Source organism: Pleurodeles waltl, chromosome 1_1, assembly GCF_031143425.1.
Source record: "Pleurodeles waltl isolate 20211129_DDA chromosome 1_1, aPleWal1.hap1.20221129, whole genome shotgun sequence".
Taxonomy (NCBI): domain Eukaryota; kingdom Metazoa; phylum Chordata; class Amphibia; order Caudata; family Salamandridae; genus Pleurodeles; species Pleurodeles waltl.
In genome coordinates, this window is record NC_090436.1 from 568717145 (window position 1) to 568733141 (window position 15997).

Genomic DNA, 15997 nt, shown 5'->3' on the forward strand with positions numbered 1-15997 from the left:
AGCCTCGATGATAACCTGAAACCGTCCCAGGATGCTCGTTTATGGTCCAGGGGGGGAAACTGGCCTGGCAGTTCGGACTAGACTGTTTCCAATGGGACCAGGGTCAAGTCTGATTTGCATATGGCTGGGTCCAAACTGGGGTGGCATGGTGAACAAAAGAATTGATGGATTAAATCCAGATCTGCGACTGGTAGTGAATGGGTGATTGGGCCCGCATTCCTTCCATCATTTGTGTTTGTTTGCTTTTGTCGCTCTAAGTGTGCCAGATATGCCCAGACGTGGGTCCCGGGCTAACTATGCCACTGAATTCAAGCTAGCCTGGCTGATGAAGGGTGATACCATAAAACCGGTCCCAGGATGCTTGTTCCCGGTCCAGGGAGGACCTGGCCTGGCAGTTTGGGCTGGACTGCTCCCAATGGGAAAAGGGTAAAGACTGGACCCAGCCATATGCAAATCAAACTGGGGTGGCATGGTGAGCAAAAGAATTGATGGATTCAACCAAGATCTGTGACTGGGGGTGAATGTTTCATTGGTTCCGCATTTCGTTCATCATTTGTGCTGGTTTGCTTTTGTCGAAGATATGGCAATAGGCATACTACTCTTTCAGAGCCATAGTGAATTTGTGTAACTGCCTTGTTTTCCTGTTTTCGTTTTCTAGTGGGAAAACAACTAAGGGAACAAATTTACCAGCATGCATATCCATAGAATGGGTCACAGTGCTTCAAAATATTGGAGGTGAAGACTGAGAATTTTAGTCCTGATCACTTACAGGGCAGCGCCAATTATTGCTTGGTGTTACCTTTTAAAGCACCCTGCCTGACCCACTCAGTCAGCTGACTGAAACAGAAGAAAATTATTGTCTGCTTAATACGCTGCTCTCTGTCTGACAGGGTGGTTGCCTGACAGGGCTGAGAAGACAGTTGTCTCCAATGTCTGGGACCGAGGAGTTTACCCAGTGCCTAGTGCTGCTAGCATCTTGCGGACACCTACTGATACAGTGATCAATGTCTTGCCAGTGATGCTTGTTATCCCATGGATCTTTTCCCCTCTGCTTAAGAGCATGCAGCAGTCCTGTGGATAGTGGAAGCTGAGCTAGCCTGTATAAAAACATGTCCACTGCTAAATACAGTGAAACCTCTCCTCAGCCCTAGGAAATAACAGTAATTTCACTTGTATCCATGCAAACCTTATACATTTGCCATCTTTTGCAAACATAACATTTCTCATTTCTCCGATTGAAAAATGTGTGTTTTATTTATTATCAAAGCCAAACGTGTCCTGCTAGATACCAGCGCAAAAGGAATGTGTGCCTGTAATAGACATGGTAGGTACTGGGGGCGACAAAAGCAAAAAGATCAGGTGATGGACGGAACGCAAACATTCACCTCCAGTCACAGATCTGGGATTAATCTATTGTTTTTTGTTTTATTTTGCTCGCCACGCCACCCCAGTTTTGACCCAGACATTTGCAAATCAGTCTTGACCCTGCTCCCCACTGGAACAGTCCAGCCCAACTGCCAGGTCAGGTCCTCTCTAGACCAGAAACAAACATTCTGGGATCGGTTTCAGGGTATCATCCAATCTCAGCCAGGCTAGCTTGAATTCAGTGGTACAATGAGCACGGGACCCATGTCTCAAATGACAGTTTTCCCCTCCAGCCCATTTTGTGGGTTGCTGGTGCCATAGGTTAACTGCTATTGCAGTCAGCATAGCAGGGATGTCAGCCGCCTGCTCCCATAGAGTCGTCTAACATAGCTCCCGAGTCCATCACTCAACTAGCTGGCAATAGGGATGGTTCTTGTTGTATGGAGAATGCCCAATCATTTATTACTTGCATCTCTGTTGCCCTGTGGTAAAGACGTAGGTCAAGAAGGGCAGTTACGCCCTCTATGGCCTTCTGATTCAGAGTAGTCATGACTATTCTTGGCACTCTTCCCTCCCCTCGTAGCCCCCTCCTCACTTTGTTTATTAAGCAGAAGAGCCTGCTGGGACCTAAAAGGTAGTGTTTTGCAACACAGACAAATTTAAGGAGGTAGATCATTTTAGAGAGGGCTGCTCCACCAATCAGGGATAGAGGTAGACATCTCCAATCCCCTGCATCCACTTGGTACACCTCTAGGATTCTGGTGAGGTTTCTCCTCAAGAATATGTCAAGGTCCTTTGTTATGAAGGTCCCTAGGTATTTGAAGCCCATTAGTTTGTATTTGAGCAGGTAGTCCCATGCCCTCCCGAGATCATGGCAGAAAAGTGGAAATGCCAGTGTTTTGTGCCAATTATTACAAAGTCCTGAGTAGGACCTGAAAATCTCCAGGATTTCAGCAGCTCTGGAAATGGAATGTCCTGGATCCACCAAGTAGAGACGGATGTCATCCATGTGGAGTGATGCAACATCCTTCCTCCCGAGATCTCACCGTATGCCACTCAGTAATGCATCTTTCTGTAGTTACGTAGCAAGTGGCTCAACTGCCATTGCAAACAGTAAGGGAGACAGTGAGCAGCCCTCTCCAGTGTCCCTACTCAGATCAAACTTGCCTGAAAATGCCCTGTTCACTGGTTCTGTGTAAAGGAATTTCACCCTCAACAAAAAATCTGGCCAAACCCCATCTTGCTCAATGTCACCATTCAGTAGGGTCACCCTAAGCAATCAAACGCCTTTATAGCATCCAATGACAGTAGAACTACTACTTCTTCTAGCTGCTTCCTTGGAGCTGGGCATCCAGCTAGCCTTCGTAGGTTATGCTTTGTTGCCCTGTAAGACATGAAGCCCGAGTAATCGGGGGCACAAGGGTGTCCACTATGTGCAACAAATGATTGGCAAATTAATTTGCCAAGATCTTAGTTTCAATATTCAAAAAACAGATTGGCCTATATTAGACAAAGGGGGTCATTCCGACCCTGGCGGTAAAACCCACCAGGGCCGTAAACGACAGAAAGCACCGCCAACAGGCTGGCTGTGCTTTCCTGCCCATTCTGACCGCAGCGGTAAAGCCGTGGTCAGAAAAGGGGATCCGGCGGTTTCCCGCCGGATTTCCCCTGGCTGGCTGAACCTCCATGGCATGGGGATTCCGACCCCCTTCCCGCCAGCCTGTTTCTGGTGGTTTTTACCGCCAGGAACAGGATGGCAGGAACGGGTGTCGTGGGGGCCCCTGGACTGCCCATGCCACTGGCATGGGCAGTGCAGGGGGCCCCTAACAGGGCCCCAGCATGATTTTCACTGTCTGCATAGCAGACAGTGAAAATCGCGACGGGTGCAACTGCACCCGTCGCACCCCTGCAACACCGCCGGCTCCATTCGGAGCCGGCTTCTGTGTTGCAGGGCCTTTCCCGCTGGGCCGGTGGGCGCTCCCTTGGCAGGCGCCCGCCGGCCCAGCGGGAAAGTCTGAATGGCCCCCGCGGTCTTTTGACCGCGGAGCGGCCAAGTGGCGGCATAAGTTTGGCGGGCGGCAACCGCCGCCCGCCAAACTTGGAATGACCACCACAGTCCCCTTCTTGTGAGTCATTACTATAGTCGCCCGCCATGATTCCTGACAGAGCCTATCATAATATTTTGCCCTGTAAAATAGCGCACGGAGAAGGCCCACTACTTGCAACTTAATGCACTTAAAGAATTCAGGTGGCAGGCCATTCTGGCCTGGAGATCTACTGCTTTTCATCTGCATCAATGCCTCCGATAGTTCAGTCTCTGTGATCTCCTCTTCCAGAGCCTGGCTCAACTTTTTTCTGACTCGGGAGCCAGAATGTCCATGATGAATCACTCTAGATCTTTTTCCGTGCCTGTAATTTTCTTCTGGTAAAGGTCCCGCAAACGTGTTGCGAACACCGTCGCTATAGTGATCTGAGTTTTTGCGGCCTCCCCCTTCTTAGTGTGTATAGCCAGGCTACATCTTTGCACCTCTTCTTTTTTGCCTAGCCACTGTAGAAGCTCCCCGCCTTGATGCTCACCTTATATAGTTTACCTTGATTTGCTCTAAAAGGTGCCCTCACCTCCGGTGGGAGAGTGCTTCCCACTTCTTCACTTGTCCTGTGCATCTTATGGGCTAGACTTGGAGAGGGGTTGGGGGGAGGGGGGCTTGGACTCCACATATTCCCCCTCCTAGAGGGTCAATTGTGATTCCATCCCCTTTCACTCCTTATCCCTTTCCTTCTTCTTTCCAATTACATGTGTGATCATCTGCGCACATATGGCCATCTTATGTGCCTCCCAGAGATCTATCTCGGAGTCTACAATACCTCTATTCTCCTTCAAATAAAGATCTATGGACACTACAAGCAATTTCCAGATATTCGAATCGGTCAATTCTCAGGGGCGAGTTTTCATTCGCCCCTTTGTCTCCCAGCAGAACTGTCAGTATATGGACACTTCTTGGGGCTGTTTGGCACATAAACATCTTGTTCTAGAGCGTCTTGCCTCCTGATTTGTTTTTTGCTCTCTTGTTGGTCTATACTAAATCTTTTGCTATTTGGGGGGCTATTGGCATGAAAGGTGTACTGGTAAGTAGGGGGTGGGTTCACATATTTCGGTTTACCTGGACTGGCCTAGTCACTCTCCTCTTTTCTGCCGACATATTGAGGTCAACGGTCTAATTGACGGCAGGGAATGCCTCCACCCTATATTAAGACAGCCGGTGTGTGGACGTGTAGCATATTAGTGCCGAGGGCGCACCTAAGGTAAGACAGTCTGCACCCTCCGTGCTTGTCCCGTGCTCAGTGCCAGTAATGCTGCCCAATTTACTCCTGGTGAGAACCAGAATTTGATTTATTCCTCTGCTGAAACGCTAGCCTTAAACCATGGTCTTACCTACTCAGGTCGGTGTGATCTTTCTATTCTTCCTTTGCCGCCAGTCTGTTGTTCTTGTTTGCTAAAGCTATCGGGCCCAAGCCATTCAAGAATATCATGCATATTTCAGCTATTAGCACTATACTTTCCTCATATAGTTTTATGGTTTAGGCAGCTTTGGTTAATGTTGGCTCTTTTCACAAGAATGCACTTCATACTCATGGTTTACTCCGGGAGGATGGTCTTGACAGCCTTTTTCCTACGGAAACTTAGTTGGAGGGGAGCTCTGATCCTGATACTACTTTAGCCACTCCTGAGGGCTTTTCCATCCTATACTGAGAGAGAGGGGAAAAGAGGGGAGATGTTGCAAGGGGCAGAGTGCCTGGGTTTTTGCCTCTCCCGTTCAGCAACCAAAACTTTAGCTGGAGACCTTATCTGTCACCCTCCTGGCTATGCTGGAGATTTTTGTTGTCCTCCTTAGATGACTGTATCTCAAAATACTTGTAAAAATATTCACTTTTTTCCCCATTTTGGGGGATTTGAACATTCACCTGGATAATGTCAATGATCATCACACACCGTCTGTTTGACAATCTGTCCGCTTGAAACCTATTACAGTGTGTCAAACAGCACATCCACTCGATGGGCCATATCCTGGACCCCATTTTTTGTAATGGACAGGATAATATAAAGGATTTCAAATATAATACGTGGACTGATCCAATATGATTTATTTTAGTTGGACCATTGAGCATGGGGCAAAAGGAAGAAGAGCAATCCCTTCCCTACTGCATCATAATTGGCCAAAGAGCACAAATTTGGAAATAACCTCTACATCAAGTGAGAGTGTTCCACACCTGCTGGGATCTATAGAAGAGGATGCAACGGCAGCCGATACCTGGCTTAGACGGAAGGCTGATACTTTGGCTCCTTTGATGGCGGGGTTTGGCCTTCTAAGGCACCCTTCAGCCCCTTGGTTTGATGAGGAACTCAGCAAAAGACAGCAATTATGTAAAAGACTTGCAAGGTCTTGGAGAAAGTTCTATTTACCTACGGATAAGGAACTCTACAGGAAGGAGCTTAATGGGTACTACCAAGACATTAAGATGGCCCAAGCTGCTTTCTTTGCCAGTGAAATATCTATGTCTAAGAACGGGCAGAGAGATCTTCAAAATTACGAAATAATTCTCTAATCCAATCACTGTAACCCAGCCTTTGGATGCCTCCCATAAATTTAGCTCTCAATTGTCAGGTTGTATTTGATAAGTTAACGGCATTGTCAATACCTTAGTTCTGTTTGGATCTGAACATTCAGCCTTCAGCATCAGTGAGCTCTTTCAAATTTGTCCTCCTCTTTATTTGCTCTTGCTACTATTTCACTGCAGGAGTCCGAGAAAGCTTTAAGAACTTGTAAATCTGGTTCTTGGAATTATCCCAGTCTTCCCCTCATTATGGGGGGCTAACTACATGGCAATCAATCCCACTCTTAACTCCATTCTAAAGGAGTCCCTCCTCCAATCTAATGTACTAGCTGTTAAAAGAAAAAAGCTAAGCACATCTCACTACTGAAAAAGCCTTCAGCTTATATGTCATCCTGGTCAATTATAGGCCTATTTCTCTGTTACTGGCCTTCTCTAAACTTTTTGAAAAATTTATAAATGCTAAATTTTCCAGGGATTTGGACTTCAACTGGTTGCCATATTCCTCTCAATCGGGCTGGAAGTCTCATAATATTAAACTTGCTGTGGATCAAGGGAAGCAAGTGGTCCTCCTACGGCTTAATTTAACAGCGGCATCCGATACCGTTTCTCATTCCATCCTCTTACAAAGACTGAACAAGACTGGAATAGGAGGGCCCGCCTTACCGTGGCTCAAATGTTTTCTTACGGATAGAACACAGTCAGTTTGGATGCCACCTTTTACGTCCGATCCCAAACCTTTCAGGTTTGGTGTCCCCTTGGGCTCTGCATGGAGTCCTGTGCTGTTCAATGTTTATATAGGACTCCCTTGGCAGCCCTGGCTGAATCCTTTGGTGTGCAAGTGGAATTGTATGCTGACAATACACAGACCCCCCCTTACCTGGTATGGTAACACCCCCCCATTATGTAAAATAAATGTGTTGCATGTCTATCAGCAGTGTTTCAGTGTGGTTGCGTGAGAACAATCTCCAATGTTATACAAGTAAAACCGAATACTACTTTTTGGTTTCACCACTCCTGTGTGGTGAGGTAATTTCTGGCCTAGTTTGGCACCTCCCCCCACCCCCACACTTACCTCCTCCCTCTTCAGCCTCTGTTGTTCACAACCAAGGAGTAAAATTTAATAATAAGTTATCTATTGTCCCTCAAGTGGACAATGTGGTGGGAATGTGCTTTGGCCTGCTATGTTCATTAAATAAAGGTTTTATGCTTACTTGCCTTAGATTGCCAGAAGACGGTAATCCATGCCCTTATCATCTCAGGTTTGGATTATGCTAATGCTTTGTACTGGGGCCTGCCTGCATACCAACTTAAGAGACCAAGTTGGTGCAGAACGCAGCGGCTCGTTTGCTGTTAGGGCTCTGTAAACACGTTATATTCGTCGGCACCTGAAGGACTTTCACTGGCTACTTATCTGGTAGCATGTTCAGTTTAAGGGTCTAGAGCTTTTTCTTTTTTTTGTCGATTATTATTTTTTTTTTTATTATTTTTTTTTAAAATCGGTTTAGCCCTAGCTACCCGACTAACAGAAAAGCACATTATCTTCCAACCAGAAAGTTGCATCCCCCTGCTTTGTTGGTGGTTTCTCCAAAAACTAAAAGGAAGAAATTGGGTGGATGCTCTTTTTCAGCGTTGGCCGCTTCAAGCTGGAATGCTGTTTCTTTAGAACTGAGGGCCACCAAAGAAGGTTCCTTCAAACGCAGGCTCAAAGCAAGACTGTTTTTAAGCACCTTCTGAAATGCTTTCCTTTTGATCAGTGGCTACAGATCAGCTACCGCCAGGACACTCGAGTAGCTGTGTGCTCTACAAAAGTATAATAATAATGTAGAAGCTGAATTTTAGATACCCATCTCAGGATACAAACAACCGTTAGCCAGCTCTTCCTGGTAGACAAAAAGGTTTATTTAGAAACAACAGATACATGCACATGGAGACTGAGCAGCAAAAGTCAAGCTCGAACAGTCTGAATAAGGAAGTAATACATGGTCTTTTATAATATCAAACCACAAACAGAATCGAGCATTTCATTGGTCCTTGACATTGACGTATGATCATTTCTTCACTATTGCCAAAGGTGCTACAGTCTATTCTTCATAACGCACCATGTATAGTAAATTGAAGCACAGACAAGGAAGTTACCCAATATGTCCTACCTGTCTAATATTACGTGATACATCTTATGACAGAACTGAGAACAGCACGTACACAAATGGTATCTTCATGAAGGAAGACTCCTTCAGCTAGCATGCAATGACAATGATATTTCATGGTGGCTGTTCTAATGGCAAGCCTTGCAATATAGTGCGTTTCAGGCAATATCAGTAAGCTTAGCTTGTGTTAGTTGTACATTGTCCCACAGAGATAGGCCCAATTGTCATTGTGTATCACAGGGCCCATTAGGCCCAAGTTGGTAAAGAACCGACATGCGATTCCACAATAATAATAATAATAATAATAATAATAATAATAAATGTGTGACCACTGGCGAGTGGTCAGGAGGTTTTCACTCATGTGTGTTAAAGTACCATGACCTCCGTACCAGGGTCCCTGCGGTCCATTGTCCATTCACAGCCACATAACACCCTAAACCATCTACCCACAAATGCAGAGGGAGGAATTTGCGGACCAAGATCCCCAACCCCCTAGATCCTGCGGAGAAGCCTGCATGCACCAGTTGTTTGTACCTCCTGTTACTGCCCCAAGACGGGTTTCCTGTAGCAGGATAACATCAGGACCATGTCTAGCCAAGTATTTCCACAATACCCGTCTCTTCAACTTGATGCCCAGGCCACTAACGTTCCGGGAGAATATCTTAAGGGTCATCCCTGGATTGCATAGTGTGGTCTGCATTCTGCCATATTAGATGTGTTACTGTGGTGTGTCTATGCCTTAGATGACAACCAGTATGCCCCTAACCGCCCCTCCGAACCCAACTTCCAACCACCTAAAACTATCCACCATATCTATTATTTCAAGCAATAAAACAGGTCTCTCACATAGAAATAGCAGTAGAGGGTGCAGCGCAACAGAGATGTTGTGGGTCGTTGCCTACGCAGCTGTTGTAAAGTGTCCATTTTGAATGGTAAACCCCCCCCCCCACACACACACACACACACTTTTTGCTGCTTGATGCCTGCTAACCGGACCTCAGTACTTAAGCTCTTTCCCCTAAACTGTATTTTGAATTGCATAGGTCAATTGGCAAGGCCCACCCCTGTAAGTCCCTAGTAATTGGTCCCAGTGGTACCCAGGGCAAAGGTGGTAAAGGGATCACTAGGGCTGCAGCACTGATTGTGCCACCCTGTGTGACCCAAGTAAAAGTGAAACTGCAGAGCTGCCATGTCAGCCTGCACAAGCAGCCTGCTGCTCGAGTGAGACTCTGCCCACACCAAGTGCAGGCAGAGTCCCTTTACTGCCCAAAGTACAAGTCAGTCACCCCTAAGGAAGGCCTCCTATAACACAGGAGGCAGAGTGCACTGTACTATGAGTGAGGACATATGCAAAAGCATATATGACCCCATGATGGCATTTAAAATGGAATGCTACCATGAGTAACCAGTGGTCCATAGGATAAAATGGACTGGCATCTGGGCAGTTCCCAGATGTCCAGCTCTGTGATTCCCTGGCCGATTGATATCAAACACTTGTTTTTTTTAATCCTGAGCACGATTCTGATTCTCAGGATTAATTAGCTTGTGCCTTGGTGGCACCCTTGGAGGATGCCCACCAAGTTACCAAGCTCTCCACTGTTTTGGCGAGCTCTCTCAAGCCTCTGCCACCACAGACAAAAGTCTGCCCTCCTGCTAGTTGTGATAGCACTTCCACAGAAGGGAGACAAAGGGCCTGGGCAGAGGTCACACCTCCTCCCTCCCAGGCTGGCTAGTATGAAAGGTAATCAAGGCGGTGAGCCTCAAAGGCTTCACCCTGCCCTTGAAATGTAATTACTTGTCCCCCCCCCCCCAATCAAGGATAAAGCCCTTCCTACCCTGTCCAGCCCGACATGAGGAAATTCACTATGCAGGAGGCATACACCTCCAAAAGGCTAGCCACACCTTTAGAGTGGGCTAGGAAGTCAGAACAACCAAGAGAGGGTTCTGATACCTATGCAACCCTTCGGTTTAGTGGATTCTGGGTAGGAAAATGACCCACTCCCGCAGAAGTGGTCACTACAGGGGAGGGCTAGCCGCAGGGACCAGTAGTCCAATGACCTCTATCCCCCACAGCCTTAATGCCCCCTGAACCAGGATCTAAGGGGCTCCCCTGGCACCGGAATCTTAGTTGTTACTTGCAACAAAGAAGAGGCACAAATAAGACATTGTCACTGACAACGGGACCTGGATTTTAGAGACCACCACCGGAACTAAGTGACCGACGTGTGCCTATTGTGAAAGCTCGTTTGTCCCAGCAATAGGGACCCCAGTGGATACATTGAGAAGCTAAAAAAAAAAAAAAAAAGGACTCCCCTTGCTGGTGGTACTAATCCGCAGTAAACTGCAGTAGTATACACCTTGCTGAAATCAAAGAACTGAGACTCAACAGGCTCCATGTGAGTGAGCCTCAGGAAACTCCGTGGCCAGCATCCAAAAAGTAAGAGTGAGGTCTATGCCAAGTTTCAAGCCACTACTACCTGCTAGGCTACGCCCAGCCGAAGTACCTGCGGACAACATTTGCACATACCAAGGCTTGTCTGTCACTAATCCAGAAACCGACGGCCACTCTGACATCACCGACTCCAGAGCAGAACACCAGCATAGGGACTGATGTTGGCAACTACCCCTCTTCTATGGTTCTGCATCCTGAAGAGAGTGACCTCGAGAAGAGCAGCAAAGCAGCTTTGACTTAACCAGTTCCCGTGATTGACAGCTAGAAGCTGCCTCTGCACCTGAAGCCAACGGACATGGTGGCAAAGTTCCATCTATTGATTCCTGGTCCCCCAAAGACCTGTACATCCAAAGGATAGAGCGTGTCCACCTCTACGTACCCGTTTGCCAAGTGGTGCAAACGTGCCAACAGCCACAGACCCCGTCAGCACCAATTCCAAATAAAGCACCGCTGCACCCTGCCTCCCTGGGCAAGGTAATAAGAAACTGACTGCTGACTCTTGGTATAGGGCCCCGCAGAACCTTAAGTTCAGGTAGGTTTCCCAGAACTCACACTGCAAGTGCCCAAGTTCATACTTTGATTTTCTCTATTGACTTTAATGGGAGCCATTTAAACAGTGAAAATACCCTATTTTCAAAAGCTCCTAAAATTCACAACTCCAGTTTTGTGAAAATGTTTTTTTGTTGTTTAAAACTTATATAAAAATCTTTTATGTTTCCTAAATTGGGGTCAGATTTCCTTGGAGTTGTGTTGACTTATCTTCGAAACTGATATTGTGAAATGCTCTACTCATGTTTCTCTAAGTAGACTACCAGGACTGAGATAAGGTCAACTATTGGGTAATGTGCTAGTATTACTTGGTAAGATTCCACAGTCATACCACATAGTACTGGCACCTTGCTACAGCAGCTGTCCGTGCCATATTCTTCCCTGGGTCAACCAAACAATATATATTGAGGAGACCCCTCATAATTTTCTAAGCCACTCAGCCACGGATATCTGCTGTCATCAGAGTGAATACTGGTAGGGCCATCTCCTACAGGTCCTCCTATGTGGCCACTGAGTCTCCTGCAGTGTCATCCCAGTCTGCTGCTAGTGCTGCCCACCTGTTGTCACATTTTATGGATTGGTATTCTGCCATAACCATGACTCTCAGAATTCGCCTGGTCTGTTGTCAGGGCCGCCTGGGACCTCCTGCACGGCTTACATTTCAGTTGCTGCCTTTGCCATTCTGAAGGCCATTCTCTGTCCCACAGGTCATGGCAAGGGTGGTCCTTCACCTCAGGCGAACTCCACAGCTTGGCTGCAGACCCAAAAATGTGGGTCCCTCCTTCAATGACCCATAGTTTTGCAGAGAAAAAACAGTGCATACATAAGGTTCAGTTTCAACAGCTGGTAACTGACTGTTATATAGTACACTGCTGTGGTGTAGTCGAGGTATAAGCTCGCTGTTTCGCTGACTGGTTCCCAAGGGCCTTGAGAGCTCGCCACTTACAGGGTATGGTCTTGGACATATAGTAGTCTGGCCACTATCAGCGTAGGTGGTGCCCACAGTGCCAGTAGCACTCTCTCACCTTGTCTGCAAGTTTCTTAGGATCAGTTTGCAGAAGCCCCAGGTAGAGTGTTTCATCCGTGGCCCTCTCCACCATGGTTACCCCCCCTCCCCTGAACTCCTCAGGGTCCCATGCCTCTGTTGGAGGGAGTCCATTTTCAGCTGGGCCCCCTTACCTCCCCCTTCAGGCCATATCCCCACAACCCACCCCACACCCTGGCCCCAGGGTCCCAGCTACACAGTCCCCCCCACTCCCCAGGAAGGCCTGCCCCGGGCAGAGAGCCGCAACGAACCCTGCAGGCATGAGCACCTCTCCCTCACCATCTATGCTGCTGTGTTCTCTAGCTCTCCACGTGGTAACAGCAGCTCCAATGGCACCTGCTGGGGGATCACCTGGACTCAAGATATCGCCAGCCCTCTGGGGCACCCTACTGCCACGCGCCCGCCCTCTTGTGCCACTTACTGTGAGTTTTTGATTGTTGCGGACTATCTGGGCATCCCTCATGAGTGGCCCCTCTATTCCCCTGCAGGTCCAGGTCCAGGCCCACGTAACCTGATTGCTGCCTTGGTTACTGGTTGTCACCACTGGGGGCCAAAACATATCTTTGTCCTCCTCGCCACTGAGCAGATCTGGCCTGAGCGCACCTAGCGGCCTCCGCCATCTTGCTGACTCTTGAGGGACACCACCTTCAGTGTCAGGTCAGAGCATGCATTGTTCTTTATGGCCCCAAGTTGCGGCTGCACCTATCCCACCACACCATGGAATGCATGAGGGGCCCTCTCAGCCTGCCTCTGTCCTTGGTCGTTGGCTCAAGGCAGGAAAATGGAAACGCCCATGAAACAGGGTGCCATATCAAAAGGCTCAAGCGTCTGACTCCATTGGCGTCATGGTATGCTTCCCCCCCCCCCCCCCAAACTGGGGAACTTTTTGAAGCTGAAAGAAAGACTATTTTATAGGTCTGTTGGTCAGTGCTTAAAAATAATAAAACACAGTTTGCAAATTATGTAATGGCTTTGCACTTAAGGGTTGGCAAATATAAGCCTGAATTTCTTGGAGGCACCATGTTGAAATGAATATTTGGGTGAGCATATTTTAGCTTTACAATGCAATAGAGCAGATAAGAAACAGATATCCAGTTTTGAGCCAGGAAGACCTCTTGTGGTTTTGCCAGAAGGAGGTCAGGCTGCTGCGCAGTTAATCTATATGCAGTGCTTGCCTGTCTAAGCACCTCAAGCATGATGAAACTCCAAACTAGCTGAGCTCCTCTGTTGTAACAACAGGAAAAGTGGACATGATACGGAATATTTCGTTTTAAACAGACACATTACATTTTGATTTTAAAATCATTCATGGACAATCAACTAAACTACATAAATGATATATGTTGTGTAACATAGTGAATTTACAGATGCTTCCAGAGGCATTCAAATACAGTAAATAAAAATAAAATAAAAGAATGCAGAGAAATAAGGGAAACTTATACATCTACACACAGGAGTTACAGTCTGCGCAGAGGAACAGGTCGAAAAACAACTGACCCTTACCCGTGTTTAAGTAGCATCTGTACAACGTCAAAGTGTCCATTTCTTGCTGCATACATGAGGGCGGTCCACCCATTTTTAGCAGTATCATTGATTATCGATGAGGAGTGACCAAGCAATACAGAAAGTCTGGCAGTATCCCCAATTGCTGCCAGATTATGAAACTGAGAAATAATATCTTCCCTGGGACTTCTCGGTGTCTCGGACATTTTCCTGTAATTATTTAGTATTTTCAAGAAAGAAATTGAGATGAAATTAACATCTATATGTTACCATGTGTAATATAGAATTGTTGAAGTTCGTATGTAAGGATGTAGGTAGCTTGTGTTTTTTGCCTGCCCGCAGATACTGTTCGAATCAGAAAGCCCAAGTGGTATTCCAGCATGAAGGCTAGGACATAAAACAAAGAGCAATACAAGATATTAATACAATGGAAAACCAAAAAGGGCACACTGAGAAAACGTTGTAGTCATTTATTTTGAATCCGACAAATAAAGTATATGGAATTATAGATTGCCAGCTGTAAATTTCGGGGTTGTTTTCCACGGAGGGGTTCAATTGACATCGAAAAGACGATGAGAGGGAGGCGCTTGAAACCCAGATGAGGAAATCTCCATGTTATTGGCAAATCGACGACTTTATGCACCCCTCAACCTAAACTTATTTTCGTGCTAAAATGAGCTGTTTTGGGATAGAGAATAACTATGCCATCACAGTCTTACATCTGAAAAATAAACTCATTCATCAAGGGTTCAATGCATCACAGTCAGAAAACAAGTTATTTTACTGCACTGGCCTTTTTTTTTTTTTTACCTGCCAGTCGCTTTCTATGATCTACTACCCACGGGTTTTGTTTTTCACTTACAGTTGGGTGTTCTTCTGCATTTATGGTGGCTATACTATGACAACGTGCTTGTGATCGGAGTGTGCTTTTCGTTTATATATTCAACAATGTTTAACATTTTAAAAGGGCTGTAATTGGATCTGCAATACTGTAAGAGAAATCACATTGTTTTTCCCCACACACTATGAGGACACTTTCTCACAACAGCTCTGGTGATCACCATAAATCACAATAATCACTATAAAACAAGGTCTTCGACTCTCTTCTCTTAACGCGTGAGGAGAATTTTTAGCTTCCAGAAACCTCATCATTTTCTATCAAGGTTGTTGACTAAAGACACACTGTATTCTCATAAAAGATGCTTGAACTTTAAGACTTTGGGCTGCCGGTTTCAAAATTCGAGTATGCAACGAGTGCTGCACCTTTCCCAATGACAGATTTTTCAGTAATAAATATTATTAGCAAGGGCTTACTACAAAGAGAATTCATATTATGTAACATACTGGCTGATTTATATTGTTTAGTTTTTGTCGATTCGTAGTCAGTACTTCTTTGGATTTCTATTGTAATATTTTTGCATATGTTCTACACTAGAGTGTACTCAAAAAGCCTTACAAAATACTAGTCCAGAATTCTTGTATGTGCTGGTTTGGGGAAGGGTTAAGAGGCAACTCCTTCTAATATCTGTTCATCTTCTAGGTAATGTTACATTCCTCTGAGCTTTTTAATTTCAGTAGAGATTTGCAGGACACCACCCATTTGTTTCTCCCCATCAGGATGGTAAGATGCGGTAGCTGTACTACCCAAGGGCTAAGGGAAATCTAGGGTACTGTCAGGATTGACCTTGTCACCTAACTCCACTATTACTACTGTTTCTACCACCATTATTATTACTACCCTGATTACTAACACAATTACCATTACCACTAACACCAGAGACCCCACTACCACCATTATGACCACTGCCGATACCATTTTCATTACGATCACTACCACAACCAATATGTCTGACTTCAATCAGCTAACACGTGTATTTACACGCATAACAAATGTTATTTGCATTTATTAGCTCATTAAATCCAGAAGTAGTGGCTTTGTCAATACTTGTATAATTTTGGTTCGTTGGTTGCGCAATCCCCTCATGTTCATAATAACTTCTTTATTTTTTGGTTTGTAGGTAAACACAACAAGCAGTATAATAGCGTAAAATGTTTGCTACTGAGACCTGATTTGATAAGACTTCTGTTTCTGAAATTACTTCTGCAATGTCTGACGGCTGTACCATCTTATCAGTTGGCCTTCCTCATCGTGAGGGTGCAGGGCTAGCAGTAATGTGCAGATCTTGTTGTTCTACCTCTCCAGTGTCGGCTCCTCAATGTAAGACTGTAAAGCATACTCTCAAACAACCTAAACTAGCCCAGTCAGACAATCTTGTTTTGTACAGCATACTGCCATCCTGGACCGGCTTCCAACTTCGTTGC

The 15997-nt window shown here is 46.0% G+C and overlaps 1 protein-coding gene across 3 annotated transcripts in view; it reads right to left on the bottom strand.

Annotated features, from left to right (window-relative positions):
• The window catches only part of NUDT12 (nudix hydrolase 12), a 129585-nt gene that overhangs the window by 93259 nt on the left and 20329 nt on the right, over window positions 1-15997 (bottom strand). For 2 of the 3 annotated variants that reach the window (XM_069226238.1, XM_069226248.1), the window contains exon 2: window positions 13676-13885. In XM_069226238.1, the coding sequence (XP_069082339.1) occupies window positions 13676-13881 (206 nt within the window). In that variant the 5' untranslated portion in view covers window positions 13882-13885. Of the gene's footprint in view, window positions 1-13675; window positions 14063-15997 lie in introns of all 3 variants that reach the window. The other variant, XM_069226231.1, reaches the window with a different exon arrangement.